The sequence below is a fragment of the Epinephelus moara genome, chromosome 17 (assembly GCF_006386435.1).
Source record: "Epinephelus moara isolate mb chromosome 17, YSFRI_EMoa_1.0, whole genome shotgun sequence".
NCBI classification, from domain to species: domain Eukaryota; kingdom Metazoa; phylum Chordata; class Actinopteri; order Perciformes; family Serranidae; genus Epinephelus; species Epinephelus moara.
In genome coordinates, this window is record NC_065522.1 from 7,723,822 (window position 1) to 7,751,701 (window position 27,880).

The window sequence follows — 27,880 nt, forward strand, 5'->3', positions numbered from 1 at the left end:
GTCCCTGAAAATAGAGATGTTTTAGGATTTAAGGCGTCATGCTGAGCCATAGATGGAAGGGAAGGATTAAATATGGTCTTGTTGGTTGAGTCAACATTTCTATATTGGTTAGCTTTTTAAATACGAGTCCAGTGATCATTGCTCAATATCTATTAGTGCGGCATGGATGAATCACCGTTAGCTTTTTAAATAGGAGTCCAGCCATCGTTGCTCAATATCTATTAGTGCGGCATGGATGAATCACCTTTTCACTTCTGACAGTAGTCATCAGTGCAGAGAGCACATTAGATGAGATGCATTACTTTGATGCTAAATGGAAACTGGTTGAATTGAATGTGATAACGCTGCTTTACTTTGATCTCTAATAAGCAACATGTGCCTCTGTGAATCCTGCTTTGTGTGCCCATGTCGCCTGTCACCTAAAGTAACCCTGAGGTAGTTATTACATGTATAGCAGATGTTGTATTAATTCAATAGAAGAATTAACTAAGAAGAAAGATATTAGCAGAACCTGGTAACTCTGAAAGGACATTTTTTACTGAAAATAATCCAGTGTAGTTAGCTGCATAATTTGGCCTTTATTTGTATAAAGTGCACAATAAAAAGTTGGCTGCTGTATTGGGGAGAATGGTCAGAAGGTATTTATTAACTGTAAAAAGAAATCTAACCTAATTGTCTATGAATTATGTAATCCAATTTTTCATATTTACCTTTGTGTTACAGCTGTATTTGCTTTGTAACTGCTTACCAAAACATTTGATCTGATTTCTAACCTATTTTAGCCTGCTGTTGTGATGATACTCGACCAGAGTCCTCGTTTATAAGTGTTGTATACTCACACACAACAGGACCTTAAGTTTAAGTCCACTTGTTTGTAAACTCTGACACATGCGTTTGAACGTCTTGGAGACAGTGGAAATTGACGACACAGATGGTGAGTTGGTGAATTGAAACTAGATTATAGAAATTAAATATGAGAAGAATCATCATACGTTAATCATCCTTCTCTCACATCTAATATCACTTCATGTCACATGTTACTTTTCGATCCACTCTATCCAAACACTGAAACCAGCAGGGTTATCTGTGCTTGTGCTAGTGAGCCAAAACCATTCCACAAGCACCTGTTAATTGTAGAAGATAAGCCATCTCAAATCAAATTCCACTCAATATTTCATCAGTGCTATCTTACATCACATTCCCTACCCCTGAAGTGCAGAGGAAATGGCTGGACTTTGCCACTGAGACTCGGGGTCAGTGGTTGAAATGGTGGACGGTGCCAGGATGTGGCAGGATTCAGGAAACTCAGGCTTTCCCTTCCCCATTATTAAGCATGGAATATGCTGAGTCCTTTCACCTTAACTACATTAACTAACTGATGAAATGATCATTATCATTTGTAGAAATCCATAATCGAATTGCATAACAGAGCATCAGTAGTTTTCACTATAATCTCTAATTCTGTGCACAAATCACCAAGTACAGTTTTAGTTTTCACATAGTTTTTGTCTGTAAAATCACTGCAGTGACCACAAGTGTGCTGTCGGCACACTCAGCGCCCTGGAGACACCCCGATGGCTGCCACACACACTCTGCCTTCTCCAGTCAGCTCATCCAGAACACCTTCACCACCTGCACATATGGATTGTGTAAATTAGCAGAGTCTGTGAATAAAGTAAAATAAATATATCCTCATTATGAGTTCTAATCATAATGCAAGCCAAGTTCACCATAACTGAAATAAATAAACTGTGTTCACCTGTTAAATTTCCATCTTTAGGTGATACAACCAATTGTTGCAGTCATTTTGGCAAGATGTGGAGCAATCAGTCTGATTGATGTAAACGTATAAATACTGCATTGACATTCAGTTGTTGCCATGATTAATATGCATCAGCAGGGTGTGGGCACGTAGAAGGGAGGATATGAGGTGTGTGGACCCACGTGTGGACAATTCCAAGTTGATTTGGGATTTATAAAAGGACATTACGCACTGGCTAAAGGTTTTATAAATCAGAAGGCTTTTTGGTATATGTACATTTCCTTATTTGTTCCTACGCAAACATTAATGTTGATTCTCCGCAGAGTTTATAAATAAGGTCCATGGTCTTTGTGTTTCTTGCCTCATTATGATCACCCCTATCTGCTCTGTGAGGGAAAGCATTTGTTACTGACAGTGTTGACACTTTGAGAACATTTTGTAACATTTGCAGCCCAAACCTGACACAAAAATGTGTTGGATTTTTGAGTGTGCAGGCAGTACTCGCTAATTAGCCTGGCAAAGGGTTGCTCAGTGTGCAGCTGTAGTAATTCTAAAGGATTTGAAATTGAAAGTCACACCTTGAGAATTTGGCTGTAGTGCTGTGGTTACCTTTTGTTTTGCTTCATTTTTGTGCTGTTTATTTTCCCCAGCCTCTTTCTACTCTGTAATGCTTCACATTTGTCGTGTGCTGCACCTTTAGGGTTTATATACTTTTGGCCCACTGTTTCTTTTTTTGCACCTCAATTGATTTCAGTTTTTTATTTCACTGCTCCTCAGACCATTTTAACCACATACACAGTGGCCTCATACATAAAACCAGACGGCTGCTGCATGTTGCTCTTTACAAAAATACCACAGCTCTTGATCTCTTTAAACTTTGACTCCGGATCCAAAATGAGTCACAGGCATTTTTGGACAATTCCAGGAAAATGTAATTAGATGTCAAATGTAAACAGTCTGATAATGGAGGGTAAAGTATGTAGATTATGTACCTGAAGTGAAATAAGGGTTTTATTCTGAAATGTTCATTGCATCTGAGAGTTTTGTGTAACAGCAGTGGATCATGATTTTAGGTGATTGTTAATTAGAGCTGATTGCGTGTAAATTAAGAATTACCACTGCTTTTAAAATGTACCCAGAGCAGAAGTTAAATTGATATAATTATAGTTACACATTTTGCTTTAATATTATCAAGTGATCATGACAGAAATAACAGAATTTCTATTGCAGGTTATTAGTAATGAGTTACATTTAAACATCATCCAACCCTGGGTCTCTACACACTGTGAGGTCTCACAACAAGACTATGAATCCCAGAGTTAAAAAACATTTTCAAAAACTTGAATCTAACCCAGCATGCTGTGAGTTTGTTCATTATAAATACACCAGTGACTCTCGTCGGGGAGTTAGCATTCATAGCACATCGATGAAACCTGCTGCTGTGCTGGCGGTAGAGACGATATTAAACCACACATCAAGCCTGAAACAAAAATTATATCTCACTTTTGGCAGGTCAACAAGTTTCCATTGACATGAGTAACAGTCAACCAAAAGAAGTGCCATTAGAACTTGCTATCATCAAAACCCACCCCCTGAAGCTCATCTGCTGACTGAAATAGTGCACTAAAATGATTCAGCATGTATATCCAAATTAAATTTATCACACTGCCAGTAGTTTGTAGCCTGACAAGTGCTCTTTTCCCTCTTAAAAAGATAATCTGTACAGCAGATCTTCTGTTTTTGTTGTAGACTATCAGTTTATATTGTGTTTTTTTGGACCAAATAGGCTCTGGTTCTACTTCTGGTGCATGTCTATGTGATAGCAGTAGTAACAGGGTTTATTGAGCTGGGATCCCAGAGTGAAACTATGAATTCCCAATGTTCTCCTCAGGCTCTAAAAGGTTGAAGCTCTCCTGCTGCTTTATGTTATCTCAAAACTCTCTAGAGGAGCCCTGGTTCAGTGGTTTATGTTTTTTGGAGGTAGTTGTTGATTCTCAGAAATATCAGCTTAAAGATGGAGTATATGTTGCTGCATTGTAGAAATAAGATTTAAAAAAAAAAAATAGGAAAAGTGTTGTGTTTGATAGCATGTGACTGTCATACGAAAAACATAAATTCTGGTTGAATTTCTTTCCCTGATTTTGCAACGTTGTAAGAGTGAGACGATCATTCACAAGTTCAAGTATAATTAACACAGAAGACCAACCACCTGCTAACAGAGTCAGAGCCAACACACTCTGTGGGTTTGGAGTACATCACGAGTCGTTTAATGCGTCACAGGCCTACCGCTTAAGGATTCCCAAAATACCACTAAGTAGCTATCTGTTTTAATAAGGCTGCGTCTCAGGGTCCCTGAAAGACTCTGAGAAGGCCTTACTTTTAGCTAGTTCAGCACCACAGTTGTTGGTAGCAGATGAGTCTGAGTCACACTATTAAAGGATGACACATCACATATTAGTTATGATTCCTGGTGAGAGCATTTCCCTCGGTGGTAAAGACGTTGTTTCAAGAATACTTACACAAAGTCATTTTGTGACAGGAAGAGCATTCAGTGGGTTATTTAGCATCAGTGTCAAGACATTTTCATTTGTTGTATCCACTTTCACTTACCTTGCCTCATCACCTCTTCCGCTTGCATTTTCCTACATTTCCCAGGATTACTTTAAGCAGTCCCTACAGAAAAGTGTGAATCCCTGTAATCGACATACGTGGCTCGAGCCATGGTTATATTTCAGAGCACTTGAGGAAAAACTGTCAGTTATAACATAGCATATTTTGTTGCTGCAAAGCATTTGCTTTTTAGACTGCTGACAAATTGACAAGTGCTTTCACAGTAAATGTGTTTTCTCTAAGGTGTTGAACATCGGGGCAAATTGGTGAGTTTAAAGAAGAGCCTTTGCTCAATGGGAGCAACTGACTCCAAAAATATTTACTGTTCATGCTTTAGATCTTTAAAATGGAGTTCTTCTATTGCACACTGCAGTTATGCCAGAGACATTTTGACAACAGTGCAAAAGCTGCTGCTGTTATTTCCCCAGTGTCACGCTTTGTCTAGGATGTCTGGCAAGTTCAGTACCATGGACAGCGTCTTATTCAACCCAGAGATGCAGCTGAAACACATGAAGAATGTCCTCCCATTACTGAGTTTCAAAGTCTGTGTCTGACATATCTCAAAGCGTAAATATTACTTTTCCCTTCCCCACAGTTTTATCAAGTGTCTCAGAAATAAACATGGCAGGATTAACACAGACCGTGTGTCATGAAACCTCAGGACCACAGATGCATACAGAGACAGCCTTTGCTAATTAATTTATTCGTATTTTTAGCAGATTTCTTTAAACCCTATTACCGTATTTACACTGGAAATAGTTCTGGCCACAGCTTCCCCGATGAACTCCAAGGTGAACATTCTTCTGCTGGGAGCAGTGATAGGAGTTATTACCGGAAAGATCACCAATCAGCCTTTTTATTTCACTGAGGAAAAAGCCCCTTGGCAAATGTCAAACACTGATTCCAGATTTTTAGGCGCAGCCATGAAATAGTCATGCACGAATCTGTTATCTTGGTAATGGGGTCTGGTTGTAAGACAGGGGCGAGGGGTGCGTGTGAGAGAGGCGAGATGAGAAGTATCCAGACAATGGCTGCTTTTCCTTTTGGAATTAAAAACATTTCTCAGTTATTTCATGGGTTTAAGGGCCCCTGGAATTGGATGAAGATGGTTGTCATGGTGAATAGTCATTGGTTACTTTGAGCAAGCAGAAAAGAGGTAAGAAATAAAAACGGAAATTAGAGGGCAGAAAACTGAGCAGATAATTAAAGCATGACCTTGCAGTTAAAGAAGCAGAGGAAATTGGAAAAAACACACAGAGGTGAGTTGTGGTCACAGTTGTTATCCACATCAGCACAGGCTGTAATCATGATTTGCTGACGCCTTGACCTGCTCACTCTTCCTCTGGACACATAAACAGATGCAGTTGCACGCAAATAATGATGCAAAGACGAGAGTAGACACATTCATACAGTAACTGGCCTGCTGACCTTCTAATAAACCAATCAGTGGACTGTGGCAAAGTCATTAACGGCAAACTGTGACCAAAACATTTCAGCGGCATGACACTGAGTCACTTTGTGTGTGTGCATGTGTGTGTCCAGATTGTTTTTTTCTTTCATCCACATGTGTGTCACTGTGTGCTTGTTTGTCCATGTGTGTTGTTTTCCAAGCCTTAGGTTCCCGAGAGTCTTCCATTATAAATATTTGCTTGAGTTTGTGTGTGTTTGCTTGCTGCTGCCTTTGGGCTGCTGTAAGAGACAGAGGGGCGTGTGTGTGTGTGTGTGTGTGTGTGTGTGTGTGTGTGTGTGTGTGTGTGTGTTTATTTTGGGCATGCCTTGTCTGCTTGAGTAAATTTGTAGCTGATATAAGTGTGAGAGCCCCCCCACCCCCACATGTCTATGTGAGTGTACGTTCACTCCTCGGGGTGTGTGTGTATGTGTGTGTGTTTTTGTGTATGTGTGTGTGTGTTGATCTTGTTTATGTGTCCGGGCCAGTGGTTAAGGCGTGACGGATGGGGATAGGGGAGACAGAGGAGGAGAGGAAAGGAAAGACGAATGACCTGACAGCTCCCCTATTCAACTCCTAATCACTGAGGGAGCGTGGAGGCCGTGTGTGACAGAGAGGCGCAGTGTTTGTGTTTGGGGGGGAAGACGGAGATCAGGTGTTTGTGTCGTGCATGTGTGTGTAATGCAAAGCAACTGTTTGAAAATCCAAACTCAAAATTTGCATCCGTGATAATTCTGTATCCTGTTTAGTATAAAGCAACTCTACATTTGTCTCTAAAAACTGAGCAAAAATAAACTGACAAAACAGTCTGTTTTTCTAAAGGCAATATAAAGTGTAGTGTGTGTGTGTGTGTGTGTGAGTGTGTGAGTGTGTGAGTGTGTGAGTGTGTGAGTGTGTGAGTGTGTGAGTGTGTGAGTGAGTGAGTGAGTGAGTGAGTGAGTGAGTGAGTGAGTGAGTGAGTAAAGGAAAACACTTTTCAAGTTGATCACTTGGAAATGCTGAGATAAGAAGACATATTTAGAGTGAAGTGTTGTCAATCCAGATGCTTTTTCAAGAGGTGGGTCTGCATTTGAAGATGTTTAAATCCGTTGATCTCTACCAGGAGCAAGAACAGAAAAGCCTTGTTTACAAGGGACCTTTGGGTGAGGGAGGGATCCAGGTGAGCTGTAGATCAGAGGCACCCTGCCAACACAGGATTTCACCAAGCATGTTTCTGGCTTTATAGGCAAGAATCAGGATATAAAACCTAATGTGAGCCAGCAGGGAGCCAGTGGAGGAAGTGCAAAGTGACACCCTGAGTTTCCTGTTTCAGTTAGACAAAACTGATACCATTCACAGCTATGTGCAAGTGCACGGTCCTAAATTAAACTCTTCAGGACTTCTCTATGGTTTGTCACTTCATAGCTTCAATGACAGGTCTTTGTTAGGACTCTGGCCTTTTATTTTTTATGTGTTTTAACCTTTATGTGTTTGCTTCATCAACATGTAACTGAATGCAAAGAGGTTACAAAACGAGGGCGCAGTTGACCCTTTACTAAGTCCCGCCCCTCTAACACAGACTAGCCAACCATAGTATAGCATAGGCTAGCTCCACCAAAGGTCCAACAGTAACATCGCCGTGCTCCATAGACATCTTCTTACCGGTTTTGTTCATTTCAATCTGAATCTTGTCCCTGCGGCATGTTTAGTAAAGATACTTGTTGCCTGGAGAGGTTGGAAGGAGATATACATTTCTACCAAAATCAAAAACAGACTACTGGTTGAATATCGTCAATGTTTCCGTTTCTATTCATTGTCTTCTGTGGCGATCAGCAGTGATGTGGTGGTTCACTTTTACACTGTGATCTGTAGCCTATAGTTCGGCTTTAGCTTCTAACCATCTCTGTCTTTTTAACCTGTTGTTGCTGCTGAGTCAGGTTGACATCCTGGATATATCCTTCAAACACAGACTATAGACCCATCTGTCTGCTTCTTTGTTTTTCAAAAAAATGTATAATATTTCTTTAGGAAGTGCCGTTAGCAACAGCATGGGCTACATCTGAAGCCAAGCCAAGCATTATGCGCATCAGATCCGCTGTTTAACTTTAGTGCAACCAGCTTCTTACAGTTATACAATTATTCAAATCAAATCAATAGGTGTGCCAGTGAAGGATACATTTAAATCAGCACAGTGCCATTAAAAAATAAATAAATAAATCACTCAAATTATCTCTCTTCACTGTACGTTCCCACCAGCATTATTATCCAAAAAACAGGGTAACCAGGGCAACAACTGTGGGCATGATCTTCTTTTTAATGAGTCTGGCCAAATGTCGCCTGGAGCTCTGCATTTTTTAATTACAATACAGGTAGACGTGTGGCTGCAGTGACCAACGTGATGTGATAGATTGTTTAAATGTCATAGTGGTGTCCCCATAAAAAAAAATATTATATTTTAAACTCTGCACATCTGAGACAGGAATACATTTCCTGTGAGGTAACACATGATTCCCAAATTGTTGGTGTTTCATGACGAGGAGAGCCCATGTGTTATATTGATGAAAGTAACATACGTGACTTGGCTTTGACGTTATGCAGCGTAGTGTTTGACTTTGACCTTCACCACGGTTTTTACTTTTGCCTCAAGAGTCAGCCCAGATGTTTCTTAGACCAGTTTGCTGTCGTGAAAAAAAGCATTATATGAAATTTAGGGTGTGTGGGCAGATGGTACATCTGAAATGATGTAGGTCTTTTTTCTTCCTTGACCTTAGGTTGTTGTTCTCACAGTAGTTTTGAGCACATAGGAGCAAAGGGGGTAGCACAATAGAGAGTGTTGGAGTCTAGATTAGTGTCAGTGAGGGGCCAGACATGACTTCAGGCTTGAATATGAAATAACTGGGGTTTGTATTAGCATTCTCAATGCAAAGGCAAAAATAGAGTATGTGTATGTGTATCTAGATTGGTGAAAATATTGGCGGTATAAATGTTAATATATTATATGTTAGAGCATTATCTGATCTGTTGAACCACCTACATGTTCTGATTGATTTTCAGCCAGGTGTTAACACAATCTTCACATTAGTTAGAGAGCTTGTGCCCACATGGAACAATATCCACATGCTGAGTAGCTCCAAACATGACTCTGTTTTCCATTCCCTGCTAATTTAGAGTTGTAAAACTGGATATACACAGAAAAAGTTAGGAGCAGTCTGGACAGTGACACCTGGTTGTTTTTAGTTTTTGTTGTTGTCCACCCCACCTACTCGTCTGATTTGCATAATGAAAAATGACACTCAGTCCCAGTGCAGACAGATTGTAGACAACGAGAATACATAAAATAGCAGGTGATGTGTTTTTTCCCTCCAAGATATCCAGACTGCATTTTATTGTCAGGTATAAATTCAGTCTATATTAAAGACATTTGGATATTGGATGACAACTTTGGCACTCCTCCTGAAGCAAACATTTGCATAATATAATGTTAGCATTACGGCACATTGCTTTTTCTTAATGTCAAACTTAGATTTCAAACAAACTTAAAAACTTTGAGCCAACAAGCCAGATGCCCTGCACCCAGAGTCAGAGTGTTAAAGGGTGGTGTTGTGCTGAGCCAACTTGTGTTTGCAGTCAAGCCAGCAGCCCAGGACGTCAATACTTACCCCACTATGTTGCTTTGGCAATCACCAGTAAGGCTGATTGCAACAAGCGATAATGACCGGCTGTGAGCAGAGTAGCAATAAAACAGACTTTCTGGTGATAAACGGAGAACTGTGAGAATAAAAGTTGAGATAGTCAGAACCCAATGTCATTTTTTTTTGCTGGATAAAAAAAGTACAAAAACATTTCATTTGCACCAGAATGAGGCAGTGACTTCTGATACGGAGCCTTCTGTGTGTGAGTTAAATTGTTCGCAATCATAGAGAGCGTGGGGTGTGTGAACGAGAGCCCGTGCGAGCATTAATTCACATTTAGACGTGTTTACTTTCCCACTAAAACTAATACAATACTCCAAGGTGTGTGTATGTGTGTGTGCTTGTGTTCACCATCTGAAAAGCATTTGGGAGCAGACGCTACAATCATCTCTTGCAAAAAAGTGTGTGTTTTGCATGCTGTGCGCATAGCTCCGAGAGCTGTAGCCAAGCGGTTGTTACAGGGCATCTAAATCAGGGAAGGGCCTCTGTCGAGTATTTGTGTGTGTGTGATATCACGGATGGCGGATGAAGGCAGAGTGAAAAATGCTTAAGAGATGCTGAGCAGTGGAAAGAGAAAGACCATTGTGTGTGGGCCTTCTCAGAGTGTGTGTTTCACATCATTAGTGGAAACATGGAGAAAGAATGAAGAGACTGTGTGTGCGTGTATGTGTATTAGTGTGCGCGGTAGCCACAGGCTTCCAGAGCAGCCTGATAATGAACACATTGATCTGGTACAGCAGAGAGGAAAAGGACAAACCTCCATGTATTAATGGTGTCTGTCTTCCCTCTCCATTATTTTTGAGTCTTTCATTAATAGCGGCTGTTTGCGTTATTTATCTTATTCCCTGTCTCAGCCTCTCCACATTTATTATTTAATTGAAACCTTTTGATTGCTTTTCTCCCTTATGCTCACTTTTTAAGTTTGTTTACACGTATAAATTATAGATGAAGATGACATCAAACATAGAAAAAAGAGGGAAAATTCCAAACTTGCATAGGTAAAACATCAAAAGGCCCAATTAAAAAAAAACCTCTCCTCTTAAGAGAGTGATAACAAATATAAAGTAGAGCTTCTTCCCCTTTCATTTTTACATTTTTTTTGTAGTATTTTTTGAGCAACTCGTCAACCTTTGACCATGTCCTTGTGGCAGTGTGAGTAGAGAGGATATTTGCAAATGATGAATATTTTCACTGATGAAAATCTCAAGTGGTAGATCCTAAACAGAATCTCCTTACAGCATAAAGTTACAAATGAAAAGAAAAAGTTCAATATTTGGAGAGATGTGCGTATTGCCTTTCTTGCCAAACGTTAAAGAAGAAGGTTGCTCCCTCTCTCATGTCTATACGATGAATATAAAAGTCACTGCCAGTAGCTTGTTAGATTAGCTTAGCACAAAGTCTGAAAGTGGAGAAATGGAACATTCCCCTATCAGCACTTTTGTCTGGATTAAACAAACAATATATCATGTGTTAATTAATAATCTTAGAGGTGCTGGTAGGCAGATTTTATGACCTTTGGATGGAGCTCGTGCTCTTACTGCTAAACTAAACCTAACCAGCTTTGCCAGTAAAAGCTTTTGATTTTAAATATATATAGAAATGTATAATATGACAATATCCATATTTCATATGATTGCTTATATTTCTCAAGGGCATGCGAGGCAGCAGCATATATTGTAGTTATGTCGGCAGATACTAAAAATGGACATAAATAAGATGTCCACAGGTTTCTGAAGTCATATTGCAGTTATAGCATTGGGCAGGAATCCCGTCTCTGTTTTGGTCCACAGCCCAAGGCCTGGTAGTGCAGCACAGCTATGCCAGTCCCACAGGTCTCCTCTCTTTGTCCTCCCTGTAGCAGGAGGCTGAGGATACAGTGTCATTTTGTGTGTGTTCGCCTGTACCTCAGAAAATGAAACCCGCTCTGCTCGCTGGGAGTGTGAAAGCCTGAAAAAAAGACCTACAGTTTTGTCTCTCAATTTCTCAATATAAATGCTGCTTTATTGGCTCTATACATTTGCAAAACAGAGGATGTCTCTCCTTCTATTACAATCTCTCTCTGGAAATAGATTTTTATATATATATATATATATATACTGCTGCCATCTCTCTGTTCTTTCTCTGTATTTCTAACCTATCTATCCTAATAAAGATGTTACAATTCTCACTGCATACATCCCTATTGGTATGACCAACATGCTCTTTATTCACCCACATTGAGCACATTGATCTCTCCGTAACATCTCCCTCCCTCTCAGAGCTGGTAATAAGGTATGTGTTAGTGTGCTTTGTTTATTGCTCAACTCCCTCTTCGCAATTATGGGATTCCTGAGTGATTGTGCTGCAGCAATTATTTCAAGTCACTCTGGGTTTCACTGTCGGCTAAACACCCAAATTGTGGTTGTAAATCCCGTCCATCTGTGGGTTACGTTTTGTGTGTGCATTTAATGCAGTCTGTATGCTTACGCCCATGCATGTGTGTGACAGACCTATATATGGACTATATATGTATATATTTAGATAGTGAGGCGGATGTTGAATTGCAACGCTTAGAGGGAGCTGCTTTGTATCCAGCACCCAGGATGTCCTTGGGGGACTCGGCTCCTCTCTTGGTTCTGAGCTCTGGTTTTGTGTTTATGTGCATTTATAAATAAGAAGGATACTTGGATGCGAGGTCATGAGTGGCAGGGGTTTACTTCTTTAAATGCCACTTAAGACGCCGACATTTTGGGTCATATGCAAAGACACTTTTAGCAAACTTTGAGAAATAATCTTTTCACTCAGTTTACATTGCTTCACTCCCTACCTTCCCTTGGGGACATTAAACAGCGATAAATACATCCAAAGCCGCTCCGAGACCATATTACCATATCCTCCTTTCACTGAATCCCTCCAACTAACATTTCTGCTTTTCTTTCTACTAATCTCTCTCCCCCCCTTCCTTTTTTTCTGTCAATCTCCCTCCTCTTTTTACCCTCCTTTTCACTTCCTCCGCCTCTTACAACAATTCAAAGCAGTCCACATTGTTAAGATGGGTTTACAAGAGTGGAAAAAAGAGCAGCAAATCTAGTAATGAAATTAACTCCAACAATTACATCTCTTTTCTCTCTCTTCTCTCTCATTCACTCTCCCTCCCTTTGTTAATTTAGAGAGCTTAATTGGCGTGATAATACTTTTGAGGCAAACAAACAACAACAAAATAGAAATGGAATGTAATTACTTTCAACAGTTGACTTTCTCCCTCTGCCCTTCGTGTGTTTGTTTGTCTATTAAAGCCGAGATTGTGCGGTGTTTAGCGTACTCTGTTATTTGATTTTTTTCTTTTTTTTTTGTGATGCTACTTTTTATGTGTTGGTAAAATTTGTGGGCACTATCATAAATGCCTGTTCAACACCGAGTGCTAAAGCGAGGTGTTGTCTTCAAAAGAACTGCTCTCTTTTCTATCGAGTGATTGACTTGCTGAATAGGACTTGAGCTGAGCGACTGCTGTCTTGTCTCTCTATACATGTTTGTATTTTGTTTTTGTGTGTTTGTGCATGAGGTGATTTTACAAAGCCTTTGTGTAACATTCCCATTAACAAAGCCTCCTCCTCTGTTTATTCCTCTCTCTCCGTCTCTAGACCAACATCCCGTTCCTCCAGAATGTCTTTAACAACCACCAGTTCCTCCACTCCACCGTGGACACCCAGTTCATCGACGAGAACCAGGAACTCTTCAACCTCAAACCCACTCAGAACAGAGCCCAGAAACTACTGCACTACCTTGGTCAGTGTATACACAGCTTACACACTCTAATACTGTGACTTTACAGCTGTGTTTCTGAGTTCAGTCTGTTGTTATTTCAAACTGTGACATTTAGTAAAAAACTCGGCCTATATACAGACAGCAGTGATTATAAGGTTAATAGCTCTGCAACCTCCTCTCTGCTATCATTTTGAGATTGTTGCTGCGGCTTCTACAGTCTTTCAGTGAGCTTTTAACCAGGAAGTAACACACTGTATATAAGAGATGTGCTGACCATGCTAATTTCAGTGACCAGACCTCTAATGCACAAAAACTGATTTGTCAGTACAGGATTATGACATTCTGGCTTGAGTGGGAAAATGAAAGAGAGGGCTAACAGGGCCAAGTTAAACTTATAATGGATCCATTTACCCTGGAAATCTGGGAAATAATACACTGAACAAAATCATAAGCGCAACACTTTTTGCTTCCAATTCTCAAGTATGAGGCCTGACTTTTTCTGCGCACACACAAGACTTATCTCTTGGGCTGGTCCCAAAAAAAGGCCACCCTGAAATGAGTAGTTTGATCACACAACACCATGCCACAGATGTCACAAGTTTTGAGGCTCACTGATTGCAGAAATGTCTTCCAGTCATTTCCATGAATATGGCAGTACGTCCAACCGTCCTCACAACGATAATCATGACAAAGGAGAAATGCTCGCTAACACTGATTTTACCAAATTTGTGCACAAAATTCCTGAGAAGTAAGCCTTTTGTCTACATGGAAAAATGTACTACATCCTTTATTTAAACTCGTGAACAATTGGTGCGATTACGAAAGTGTTGCATTAATATTTTTGTAGAGTGTAGGGAGAAGATAAAAACCAGAGAGGGTGAAAGTGCTGAGCTGTTTTGCATATGACTCAAACTTCAAACCAGTGGTGTGTAACCTGAGGTTTAAACAATGGACAGAAAAAGAAAGGAGTCACTGCTCTATGGTGTGTATGCCCAACACAAAGATGGGAAAAGTATTAGTTTTTAAGACTTAACGGTGAAATATGGTCTGGAAAATGAAGGTTTCTTTAGACTCTTACGGGAATATTTTATCAAAGAGGTGAAGACCGACCTACGTATAGATAGGAATGGTATAATTAAAACAACTGTGGATGTACAATATAACCAGGATATATCATGGGTCATCTCAGCCTTCTGAGCTTCAGGGGAAGGCAGGGGAAGTTCAACACTATATATACAAGAAAACTGAAAGAATGAGATATTGTGTTACAGTATTAATTCACTTCCCTCAGTTCGTCTTGAGGATTGGTGTGATTGATTGGTGTGCTGGTAGATGTACTGAATATCTCTAACTCACAAATGTAGGACACAAAGGAGGAAAACCCTGCTCTATATAAACATGTGACCATAATCCTTACTAGCCTCAGGGCTGCTGTTTTATAACCCTCATTGATTTTTTTTTTTATCCTTTCCTTATTGTCTTTACTGTAATCTTGATATGTTACAGGACTGCATCTGACTGGTATTCTCTATTTTTACACTCCTCTCCAGGTCATGTGATGGTAAACGGACCAACCACACCTATCCCAGTCAAGGCTAAGCCTTCCTCCATAGACCCCGTCATCCCTACTGTCTCCATGGGTATGTCAAGCAAATGTAATAGTAAATCACAACGCATACAGTAATTCACATGGTACTATACATCATTATGCTAATCCAGTTACAACTGCTAAGTCACCTTCTTCATTCACTGACCAAAATAGGATTTTACACAAGCAGTTTGTGCAATGGAACTTCAGCAGTGCAATGATTTAAAACCCTGTGTCAACAAGACCAGCGACTGATGATTTAATACGATATTAAAACTATTTATATGCCTCTGAGCTGGTGATAGCCGTGGCTAGAGGCATTATGTTTTTGGGTTGTCCGTCTTGTGAACGCAATATCTCAAGAAGGCTTTGGGGGAATTTCTTCAAATTTGGCACAAACGTCCACTTGGACACAGAATGAAGGGTTAAAGTCAATCTGACCTTACAAAACTTGTTTCTTATTCAAGAATTCATGAGCGAATTATTACAGAATTTCACACAAATGTCTAATAGAATAAAATAATGAAGTGATGTTTTTTTTTTCTTCTTAAGGTCAAAGGTTAGTTTCACTGTGGCATCACAATGTTCTGCAAAAACACTTACTCATATCTCAGGAACAGAAGGGGAGACATTTGCCCAGACACTGAATGATGACACTTATCTTGGGTGCCCACCTTGAAACTGTGTTGGTCATCTGTGCTGCCGGGGGGCGATGTGTGTGAAGCATCCATGTTTTCACAGACATGGATATGAACTCTAACTGCAACTCGATGAGTTTGTGGGGGCATACAGCCGCAAGGCAGACAGTGTTACCATAATAATGTCACAGTGCATGATCCTTATTGCATTTATTACATTTAGACTAATTTAGCAAGGCATTGCCATTGCAAGGGTTAGGTGTTTCATTTCCCCTGGGGCACCCATACTAAAAATGTAAACACTTGTGGCTCCGTAGGGCACTTTGGATAAAAGCACCCACCGAATGACAAATGGGCTGTCGAACAGTCCGATAGCTGTAGGCGGAAAGGCCTTCCTAAATGGCTCAGTTTAGCACTCAGGGAGCGAAAGGGTTTTGGCCCAGAGTGCTCTGCTGAGCTGTGAGTACAGCGGTGAGAGGATGCAGTTCATTGTTTGTGAAGGCAGAAGTTCTATGCTTCTCACCCTGCTCTGCACCAGCACCCATGGAGTCTTGCAGGAAGGGCCAACAGCCAAGTTGGGCTCTGTCAGCTTGTTGAGCCAGGAAACTCTGTGGAGTTTTCCCCCCCTCTCTCACAAAGGTTAAACTAAGGCTGGAATATAAAATGACTCATTTAAAAGTAATGATTAGATGTGCTCAGTTTTACAAGTATATATGTTTTTTTAAAGCATTAAAATGTGTAGAAAAATTGGCTTATTTCACTTGATGTCACGGCCTGTCTCTGTGGTCGTTTTGCAGTGATTCATTTTTTTGTCCTTTCCCACTGCGCTCCCAGGTTTATTTTTTGTTCGGGGTGCAAACTGGCATGAATTTCTGCAGCTGCTCCTTTTGACAGCGACAAAATAGTCAGCTATATCAATCTGACATGTTTATCAGCACCCTGTTCTGCCTCAGCGCATACCCCAGCGTGCCCAGCAAACACAAATTTATAACAAAATAATGTGAATAATATGAATCATAATCAGGCATAACTAATCAAATCTGACATCTAAAAACCATGCACAGTGGAACGGAATGAAGTAGAATAGGACGGAATAATCTGCGGTGTTTGTGTACATCTGCATGCAAGCGAGTGAGCGAGCGCGTTTCTCCGTGCTTACCCACCACTTGTCTACTTATGCAAATCTTGTGTTGACAGCTATCATTGGCCGCCTCTCGTTATTGCAGCAAACACACATGCCTTTACTCTTGAAAATCACACACTTGTGCGCAAGCTGGCTCTGGTGATGTACTGAGCAGGTACTCTATAGGCAGACACCCTTTGTGTACGTACTCCCCCACTTACCTACTGTAAGCAGCTGATGAAGTAGTTGTATGCAGCACAGGCACACACAGAGGCATACCTAAAGCCTAGTAATGAGATTTGTAATGTGCTTATATCCTTTCTTTCATTCGACGGAGGGATTGAGAGAAGAGAGGGATTAGGCCTGTATTATCACACTCTGTGGAGGGAGGGACAGGGGCATGGAAGGAGAAAGGGGTTATGAAAGGAGAAGAGAGGGTTTGGGCAGTGTATAATCCCTATATGTGGAGAAAATGGTCATGTGGACATTATGGTAGGCAGGGAGATGTATAAGATATATGGGGAAAGAGGGAGTAGGAAGGACTATTTTTGTGCAACCACCCACAGAAAAGAGAAGTGGAAAGAACAGGATGAAATTGTCACATCTCAAAACATCACATCTAACGATAAGGAGAAGGAGGAATTACAAGAGAAAACTATTCTTGAGGAGTTCCCTCCATGCCGAGGAGGGAAGGGAGGAAAAGTGTTCCTCAAAGACAGGCCGAGGGTGTCCTGACAGAACCTGTTAAGTAGTGAAAGGCCATTATTTTCTAATTAGGATTTGTAGTCTAAAACGTTCCCTCTGAAGGCTGATTGCTGGTGCTTCATCGATGGTGTGGAAGTACACCTTGTTCCAATTATTGTCTGGATTTATTTAATGGAGGACATCTAGAGGTTAATCACCAGATGCCTCCGAGCTAGCTTTAGGAAGAATGACTAATAAAAATGACAGACTGCTTCCCTCCTCCCAGTTGTGCGCTCTATTTCCATTCTTAGGATTAAAGCAGACGGGTAGTTGTAGCACAATATGCAAAATCTGTGCACAAATGGACTTAATGTCTTAATAATTTTCTGTTTCTATCCTTATTTCCTTCCCTGCCTCTAGTTTTTGATGCTTTCATTAGCCATCTTCAAAAAGAAAGGGCTGTGTTTATTTATTTTTTGCTTTTGTTTAGCTCCAAAACTCATTTCCAGGTAGCTTAAAAGGAGTCATAAAGAGTCTTAAATTTGGCTTTCTGAAACCTCAAGATACTCTGGATGTGTGTGCTGCAAGTTAACCTTTATTTTCTTCTTTGTTCTTAAAACATTTCTTACGGTTTGTTTGCTTCACACCTCCCGTACAACTGTATAGAGGAAAACAAATTCTGTTCTTGAACATGCACTGCCAGTCAAAAGTTTTTAGCAGGCTGTGTTTTAGTGGTTATGGTAAAAAGCAAACTATAACTAAATGCAAATTTGATGTAGATGTCTTGTTGCAGTTTGAGAAAATAACATCTTTTGTGAATTCAGAATTATATTCTTTTCTAGCAGACAGGCTGTACATTTGTCTCACAAGTCATACCAACATGTCTACTTGCTTTTAACATGTAGTACAGGTGTAATTGATTGGCTGCTCCAGCACACCTTGCTTAAATAAAGCACTGATTAGATGTCACACCAGGATCTGCCAATTAAAAGGTTCCTGAACACAAAGATACAAGACATTCAGCAGTCTTATCGGGTGCCAGATGCCAGCTCAGGATAGCGACAAGGCAAGCTGTTATTACTCTAAGATTGTCTCCTACACAAATAGCAAATGAAGAAGTACCTCTGAGCACTGTAGCTCGCTCTGTCTAGTCATATTAGCTCAAGTCATGGAGCTGGAGGAGAAGAGTGTGAAGAGAGGTCTAGACAGGTGAAGAAAGTCAAGGGAAGAGGTATGAAATGACACCAGCCTGGGAGAAAAAGGAGTGAAGTGAGGGCAAAGGAGCTTGGCAGTGGGAGTGAGGCGTTTTCGATGCAAAGGAAAGTGTTTGTTTGTGTAAGTGGGTCAATTGTCAAGCACAGCAACCGCTTGGGACTTGTATGTCTTTACTACTTTTTGTTTCGGCAGTGTATGATTCGGCACACACACAAACACACACACAAATCCGCTCACACACTTCCTTCCTTGAGGCGAGTGTCATATGCATAGGCTATTGTTTAGTCACTGTAGTCCCAGCACAGATGTCCTTATTTCCTCCCTGTTGTGTCGAGGCATATGTGTCAAACTGTGGTAAAAACATAGAAAGCGAGTTTGTGAGACTGTGAGAGTATGAGAAATGAAGGGAGGACTTCCAGTATAAATCACTTGTCTGTGTGTGTAGGTGTATGGGGTGTTCCCCAGTCCGCCGTATTACACACACATCTAGATAAGTTCAAAGCTTCTGTATCTATTTGCTACGGAAGTGTGATTTTTACAGAGCTCATCTAGCCTGTGTGTGTGTGTGTTTTCCATTTTGTGTGTTCACATGTGTAGACTAATGTATCCACATCAGTGTGTGTGTGTGTTTAACTGTGGAGTTCATTTTGCTCATGCTGGCTGTAGAGACAATTATGGCAGAGATCATTTGTTTTCAGAGATGAGGTGCAACAATAAAAGGTCAAGAGCGAATATTCAGCTGCACAGAAAGGAAGTGAGATGGAGCAGAAGAGAGAGAGGGACATAGGGTTGGAGGACAACTAAGCATGCAGATAGCATCTCATTAACTAATCTAATTGATTGATGATTGTGCACACGGCAGCAAAAATAGATCCCAGTTCCACTTCCAATATTTGAATGCCTCTGGTTGCGCTCGTATTTAATTGCCAGGCATGGAGAGGAAAGAGCAATGAGGAGAGAGAGAAGGATTAGGATAAAGGGTTGCTTATAGTAGTGCTCATAGGGCAAGGTCTCTCTCCGGAATGTTTAACTTGTTTGTTTTGATGACTATTAAGCTTTTTAAACTGGAAATGTCAGCATTTATCTTGGGGATTCCATAGCAATTGTTTTTATTCCTCCTCGCAGAGGCTTTTAGCAGTGACAGTACATTTTGATACTTGTGACATTACAGTCTTGTAAGCTAACCAAAAACACTCATCCAATGCCAACATATACAACAGTCTTTATCCTGGGTTCCTCAGAGGAGCGGATTATATGAGGTTTTTTGAAACTTTCTTAAATGGATGTTGCTCCACGTGGTTTACCCATTTCTAGTTCATCTGCGAGCTTTCATTACTCTTGTCTTATTTTTAGCCGAGCCAGTGGCACGGTTCCATGGATGGCATCATCGATCCACCATTTGGGTCCAGACTGAAATAGCTATGGGATGGATTGCTGTGAAATTATGCAGTGACATTCTTGGTCTCCGGGGGATAAATCATACTGAGTTTGGTTATCCTGACATTTTATCTAGTGCCAGCAGCAGGTCAGAGGTTTTGGTTTTGAGTGAAATGTCTTTGCAGTTATTGGATGGATTGCCCTGAATTTTGGTGCAGACAATTGTGCGCCCCTCAGGATGAACTTTAATAACTTTGGTGATCTCAAATGTTATTTGTGCAGTTATCTGGTTTATGACCAAGTACCTGCAAAACTTATGACATTTTCATGTTTAGTACTGATTAGCAGCTGTTAGCATGTCATCACTGTGACCATGTTAGCATCCTGATGGTAGAATTTTACTCAGAGTACAGCCTCATAGAGCCACGAGCATGGCTGTAGACTCTTATGCCCAGTTCAGACCAAAGATTTGCACCGAGACGAGTTGAAACAGACAACTACTTGCAATGTGCCGTTCTGCAACATTCTAAAAACCTGCCAGTTCACACCAATGCAACTAGATGAGGTGCATCATCTCTATGCAACAACTCTCTGTACTTCTTTTGTGTTTTCCAGCTTTTCAGGGTTATTCTGTGGCTGAATGTAATTTGTAGCCCCTTAAAATATGAATGAGTGAGATGCTGCAGTTGCATTTGTAGTATTGATGAAATGGCGAAAACAAACAAAATGAGCATCAGATGGGCTTCGTGTATTCACTATAAAAATGTCACAATAATGTAATTCACCAGCGCCAATCAATTATGTAATGACAATATGTTCTGGGGGGGGGGGGGGGGGGGNGGGGGGGGGGCATAAGCTCATACAGCGAGCAGCAGCCGTGACCCACCATCCGACATCGGCACACCGTGAGGATGGAAACGGAGGTCTCAGCAAGGACGAAGCAAGCAAACAGGCTTTCTGCAGTCATTTTGGCTTGACCAACGGCCTTCACTACAAACCACTTGGCTGTTGAAATCGGTGACATGTCTGCTGGATGTGCAGATATGGTTGATGTAGAGTTTTAAGACTAACGTGTTACATAGAAATATAAAAAAACATATGAATTTGTCAAAGAACATGGATTAAAAAGGGCAAAATATATGATTTCAATGTAATCCATCAGGAGCTGCCTCCACACTTTTGAAAATAGAATATAAACCTATGCTATGTTCAAATTCACGACATCATGACAGCTCTGTGATTGCTGGTATAATTTTGGGACCTAAAAACAGGGTCACAGGCCTGATAAGGCTGAGAAATTAGAGATGCATGGAAAGTGCAATGGCAGCCATCCTGGAACTGGTTTGCCTTTAGATGGCAACCATACGGGTACCAAGCTCAGTCACTTGGATCTCTTGTTTCACTAAACAGTAGCTGCTTGCTTTATATAGCAAATCATGAACATATGAGTCACTGTCAGCAGGAGAAATCCATTTTTACAAATCGGTGGGTGGTGTGTCTAATAAGCTGACTGCCGGGCTTTAAATTCCTGTGTTTTTTTTCTAGTTGATCTACTTGAGCTGAGGGCGATTGGAGCAGCAATGAGAGGAGGCCACATCCACCTCATTAGCACAAGTTATGACAAGACCGGACTTGTTAGCAGCACAACTTAAGAGGAAACACTGTGTAAATAACTTCAGTTTACCTGCTCGGCTGGCGTCTTGTTAAATTGGTGCTACTCATTTATCTTGCCAGACACTTAAGCAGTGTCTGAAGTCAGTACACTTAAATTGGATAAATAAAGGGCTACTCGAATATCTTGTCCACTTCTTCGAAAAATATGGAAGCTCCCTTTTTTTAGGACAAGGCTGGTTTATTGGAACTACATTTACACTATTTTTGTTTTGTATTAATATATCAATCAATTTTCAGTGAATGTATGGGCTATGTATCTGCAATCGGGGAGAGTTTGGTGGAACATTTTAAAGTATTCCCTCAGCATCTGATATTGATTTCTCACAAATTGCTATATCACATACCGGTTTATAACCACAAACCTATTTCCCTTTCATTACCCCTCTGTATCATTCTCCACATTAACTTTCCTTTATTCCCTATCTTTCTCTCTGCCTCTTTCACTAACAGCCGACCCACCAGTAGGTTTCCGTGACGTGTTGCTGCGTGACGGTCCTGAGGGATTTGCTAAGGCTGTCCGTGCACACCAAGGTCTGCTGCTGATGGATACCACCTTCAGGGATGCCCACCAGTCTCTCCTGGCAACTAGGGTTCGGACCCACGACCTGAAGATGATCTCACCATTCGTCAGCCACAACTTCAACAACCTTTACAGCCTGGAGAACTGGGGAGGTGGGTTTCCATTTTTAGTTTTACAAACAGATAGGAAGGAGGAGAAGGAATACTTAATTCCTCAAATTACAATTTGTATATCACTTATGTAGAATTATTTAAAAAAAAAAAAAAAACTTTAAATGAAGGATCCAAAAACGTACTGAAAGTAATACTGGATTGTGTTTATCAAAAGAGAAACTATATCAAAACATCTGTTTACAAACTCTCACACAACTTGTGCAGTACAATCCAAGTTTCATTTCTCCAGTTGGATGCTCACTACTACACAGACAGCTCTCTCGGATGGGGAGAGTAAAAGCCAGACTCCATTGCCAAAATGGTAATTTTACCTGCTTTTAAGAGAGCTTAGATAAGTTTCTCAGTTCAGTTTTAAATTGTAGGTTTTAGCAAAAATGCATGTGTTTGGGAAGTACTGAGCATAGAACTGGATAAATGACACTTGGGTTATACTGTACTGCACCAGTTGCGTGAGAGTTTGTAAATTGATGTTTTGATATGATTTTGCTGTTGTTTAAAGCTGGCCCCTATAACTAATTCATCAAGAACTTTCTCCATTTTTGGATTCTGTGTTCACCTGAGGCATGTGAGAGGAAAAACAAAAGTTTCTTCACAAATTCAGTGTAGCACGACATGAGTAATTGATATACAAATAGTCATTTGGGGGGTGAAGTATTCCTTTAAACAGATGTAAATTAGTAAGGTGCTTGTTGGCAGACATAGGCAAACAGTTTCCCCCTGCTTCCAGCCTTATTTTTTAGCTTGCAGACGAGAGAGTGGTTTTAAAAAACTAAAGCAACACCACTCGTTGGCACTTGGAAAAATTCATAATAACTTAGGAAATACCCATAATATGTGATCTCATACAAGCAGTCATGCAAAAATGGCATCAGTTTCCCTCCTCCGATGGTTATCATGTTAATTAAACTCTTTGTCTATGTGCTCCCACATTTAATGTGTCTCAACAGCCATGCCTGTACCCTCCGTTTTCTCTCCCCACTCTTGCTGTAGATCTGTTCCATGTTTCACTGATGACAGTGATTGTACCTTTTTGTTTTTCTTGTCTGAGCTGTGAAAATCATGTGCCATTGAAAACATATCTCATGCTTCCATCTCCTCTCCCACAAGTCAGTCTTCAGCAAGTTCCCTCAATAGACAATGATTGTACCTTTCGCCTGCTCTTGAGTGAATAGAGAAAATGATGCGTTATTGAAACTTCTTGAGGCATGAACAGTCCAATAGTGTCACTGCATAATATGCAATTACTTTGAAATTGGCCGGTGGAAAAAAAAATACGTGCCTCGTGTTTGAACAGTCGGCGACGAGACCAATTATCAGCACTTCTTGATAATGCTTCTCTGTGAACTGCAATTGTTATGAACTGGTTTCAAAGAGTAAATTTAGTTTTCCTGTTTGAATACTTAGGACACACACATTTGTGGAAGAGATATGCCCAGTGAACCTCTTGAGGTTGAAACATTTAATTTAATGCTCAATTATGGTAAACGACTCAGAGTGATTGTGCCTATATTACTTGGAGTGCTTTGAGTAGATCACAAGAACAAACATAAGAACCAAACAACAAAAGCCTGAATTAAAAGGGTTTCTGTTTCACTGAGTGTGCTCATCTTCAGATGGTTTAGCAAAGTGAGGGGAAAAAAAACCCACAAGAAGAGAGGCTCTCCAGTGAAACCTCTCTGGTGCTGTAAACCCTTTCTGAGATTAAATTCCTCCCGTTGGCCAATCATGGTGCACCAGTTAGGCGAAAACAATATATTTCATTACTGTGGGAGAGCACTTTGAGCAGATCTCACATTAAGCAACTGTCTACTCATCTCATGTTTGAGCAGATAAAAAGGTTATACCAAAAGTAAAACATTAAGGAGATATTTAGATAGAAAGTGGCTTAAACGCTTCTATCTCCCAGTCTATCATGATGTTATTTCGAGACTGACCAGAGAAAGATGAATTCTGCTCAGCCGTGTTTGAGCAGTTACATTAAAAGTAAATCTTTGAAGAGAGACTGTGAAAACTCAGTGAACTCAGTTCTTCACTCTGGAGGAAATTGTTGAACAAGTGCCAGGGAAGCTGTCTCATTATACTGTGTGAACCAGTTCTGAAAGGGGAAAAGTGCTTTGATTAAGGGACATAAATGCCTTTTTAACATTTCATTATCTTACATTTGAAGACTTTAGAAAATACGCCCACACCCATATTAAAATGTTGTTTACCGTCATTTATAATCACGCAGTAACACAACCTCACTGATAGCTTCACTTCTGAGGATCCCACCACTCTCCTGCAGCGTCTCACTGGGTTTATACATAGTCCAATGGGGCGATCGTTTAGGCTTTCATAAATCTGCTTTTAGGCAACGGGAAGCTCACAGCACAGTCAGACATGTCTATATGTTTTACTGATGAAAGAGCACAAACTGAGCTTTCTATCAGGCTCCTCTGACTATTCCTCTTGGCTTCATCTGTGTGAGAAACAGGAAATTGTACAAAACAGTCAATAAAGCCGTACAGAAAGCATGATTTACGACCTTTTTGGGGTTGAGCATTCGAGATATTAATTTACTCGGAGCTTCCTGTTTTCTAAACTGAGACTTAGCATGGTTTTTGAAAGGCTAAACCATTGGCCCATTGAACTGTTGAGAGAAGCAGTTGGGTAAGATTGTATTATACTCCAATATGAATGATTATAAAGATAAATTTAACAGCATTTGGGCAAAAACAGTGAACATGTCCTTTTAAACAATATATAGTAAGATTACACTATCTCTTTCTTTCTAAGGCTTCATCTTACTGTTTTTTTAGTGCAACTTCTAATTATTCTAAAGTGAGCTGACAGTGTGGTAAACACATTTAATTTGCTGCGTAAAAAGCTCTACACTGAGTAAACACTGTAGAATAATCTAGACGCTGAATTGAATCCAGTTCTGACTAAACGACAGCAGAAACGTAGATACATCTTCCTTTGTGTCTTCCACCTAAACTCTCTCATAAAGTGCTTAATGTTTGAATTGCAGTGGGAGTTGAGTTTTGAAATCTTCCGTCAATGAAAGCTCTTGAAGTTTAAACAGTGTTCTGTCTTCATAAAGAAGACAGCGAAAGTGAATATATGATCGTCTCCCTCCCATTTATACAACGACAGCAAGAGCACATCATTGAAATCAAATGTAAAACAGGAGTTGGAGACGTTTAAACACCTCCTGACCTGACATAATGATTCTGTAATGGGCTGATATTACGAGCTGAGGAGCATAAGATTGTCTCTCTCAGTCGAGAAAAGTTACGGAGAGAGACTGAGTGAATCATGCAAGAGAAATGTATTATGCTCGTGGATCCTCTTGAGGCGTCAGTAGTTCCTGCATGATACGATTATGCGTCAGAGAAAACAGAAAAGTACTTTCTCATAATTATTTAAACACTTAAAGGCAGAATGAATTCTAGAAAGATATATATCGCCCTCAATCCTTCCTGCGACTTTGAGTTTACAGTATAATAATGTGCTTCCTGTGCATATCAATATTTCGATGTTCATTTGACTATGTAAGTAGAAACAACAAAGCATTTAGAAAACAAAGTGATGAATCTGCCACCAAGCATTTGAACAGTGTTTTTTCTCATGGCGATTGCCATTCATCTCACTTGGGTGGTTTTGCTTCTCTTACACACAAAAACAGTGTTGTCACTCATTTTTATCCTTCCCTGTCAGAGCGACTCCTCCCATGCCACGCTCAACATCAAGACAAACATCATGTGAGTGCATACCATCTATTGGCACAACGGACAGTCTTAACATCACATCCCGTGTTTTTATGATTCATTATAGCAGTTAGACTTAGGCCGTACAATGTATTCCCTCTGAACCCCTCTATAGTCCCTTGCCATCTAGCTTTCACTTTAATTATGTTGTTCCATACCTGAGAACATTTGCTTCGTCACTATATGGTGTAGGAAAACACACTTATTGCAAGATTCCAAGCCCTAATGGAGTCAACTTTAGCATTATGCCTTCTCTTGTTTATATTTGGAGACAATGTCAAGAACAGATCTCTCGTCTGCTTTCCTACTTTATAACTCATGGCCATGCACTTAAGAGTCTGAGACTAACGCATGCTGCGTGCACATGCATGTTTTCAGAGGAGACCAACTGCGCTGAAAAGTTCCTTTGCAATTCCACTCGCCAACTGCTACTCGTGCTAAACATGGATTGGGCACACACCACAACAGAGCGCGAAGGCATTCATACTTGCTGTATTCTCCGTTGCAGTATTTGCCACAAAGACGGGGCGGTAGAGAAAAAATACTATAGGAAGTAGTAGAAGAACACTGGGGAACACAGCCAGCTTGTGAAGCCAGTGCGGGCTGTAGATGAAGAGATGGTCTTTATGATCTCGTGTGAGTGATGAGTTGTACAAATGCTGGTATGAGTATACCAGTAGCACAACCTCGCGAAATGCCAGTGTGCGCAGCTGTCGCCAGTGTGCGCGGCTGTTGCCAGGTGCATGATTACGTCATTTGTGCTGCGGGAACCTCGCGCACTCACAACTGCGTCAAGCATAGACTAGACTTTATTATGGCCAGGGGCCATGATGTGAAAGCCTCCTTAGTTTGAAGCTCCACATGGGGATGCTTTTGTTTAGGTTCTGTAGTATAGTATGACCAGTCTGGAGTGGGATTACCTTAAAATTAAATATTTTACTGTTTTTAAAATAGATTTTCCCTTTTCATTCATTTGATTTTAAAGTTGGAAGCTTGTGAAGGTAAAATCTAAAAGAGGCCAAACCAGTGCTCATCTTTAAAAACCTTTTTTTATTTGGCTTTTTCTTGACTTTGTAACTTTATCCTTGTGGCCTACCCCTTGTATTATTTTGTTTTATGTGTTGTCTTCCCTTTCACCCCTCTTTCTCTTTTATCCTTTTTGTAAAGCACTTTGTAACTTCTATTTTGGAAAGTGAAATATAAATTTATTGCTTGCATTAAAAAAGAGACTGGTCAGAATCAAAGCAGTGGAGGCCAGAATATCCAGACTTTTAGTTTCAAGTATGCTCAATAGAGTCTTTCTTTAGACCATTCATACAGTACCTGCTAAATGCCCACATCATCTGGGGTATTTACTCAGACTCTATAAGGCTCTTTCAGAGCTACAATTGACACTATACAACTGTTGTCACAGGATGAGCAGTACGCCCGTCGAGGAGTAAACTCACAGGAGTGCCTCTTTAATAAGAGGGTGTTGTTATCTTTTACAGTATATGTCAAGATAATATGTGAACATCACACAGTTTGTTTCACATCCCCATTGTTAAACATCCTTCATTCACTCAGCTTTCAATACCCAAAGTTCCCAGATTCACTAGTTGCCAACCACGTTCTCGCCTGATATTGATTTCGGTTGTGAAACACAAATTAGACTACGATGCTGCAGTAAAAAGTTCAGCTCTAGCACACACTGTCCCACAAGGACAGCTTGTAATTGTACCTTTAAACAGTTCCTCATAAATCACTACATGACCATAGGAGGAAAAACTACCGTGTCTCTCCTGATAGGAAGTCCCTATACAGTACACTTTTATTACCGAGTGATCAGAGATAGAGAGAATTACACTCGGCTGTGCTTGAATCACTTCAAACCAAAATAAATCACTTAAGGGAGAGGACTGTGTG

At 40.4% G+C, this 27,880-nt stretch overlaps 1 protein-coding gene across 1 annotated transcript in view; it reads left to right on the top strand.

Annotated features, from left to right (window-relative positions):
• pcxb (pyruvate carboxylase b) overlaps positions 1-27,880 on the top strand; it is a 345,950-nt gene that overhangs the window by 249,994 nt on the left and 68,076 nt on the right. Inside the window, exons 13-15 of the mRNA XM_050067843.1 lie at positions 13,111-13,255; positions 14,785-14,874; positions 21,984-22,205. Of these exons, the coding sequence (XP_049923800.1) occupies positions 13,111-13,255; positions 14,785-14,874; positions 21,984-22,205 (457 nt within the window). The remainder of the gene's footprint in view (positions 1-13,110; positions 13,256-14,784; positions 14,875-21,983; positions 22,206-27,880) is intronic.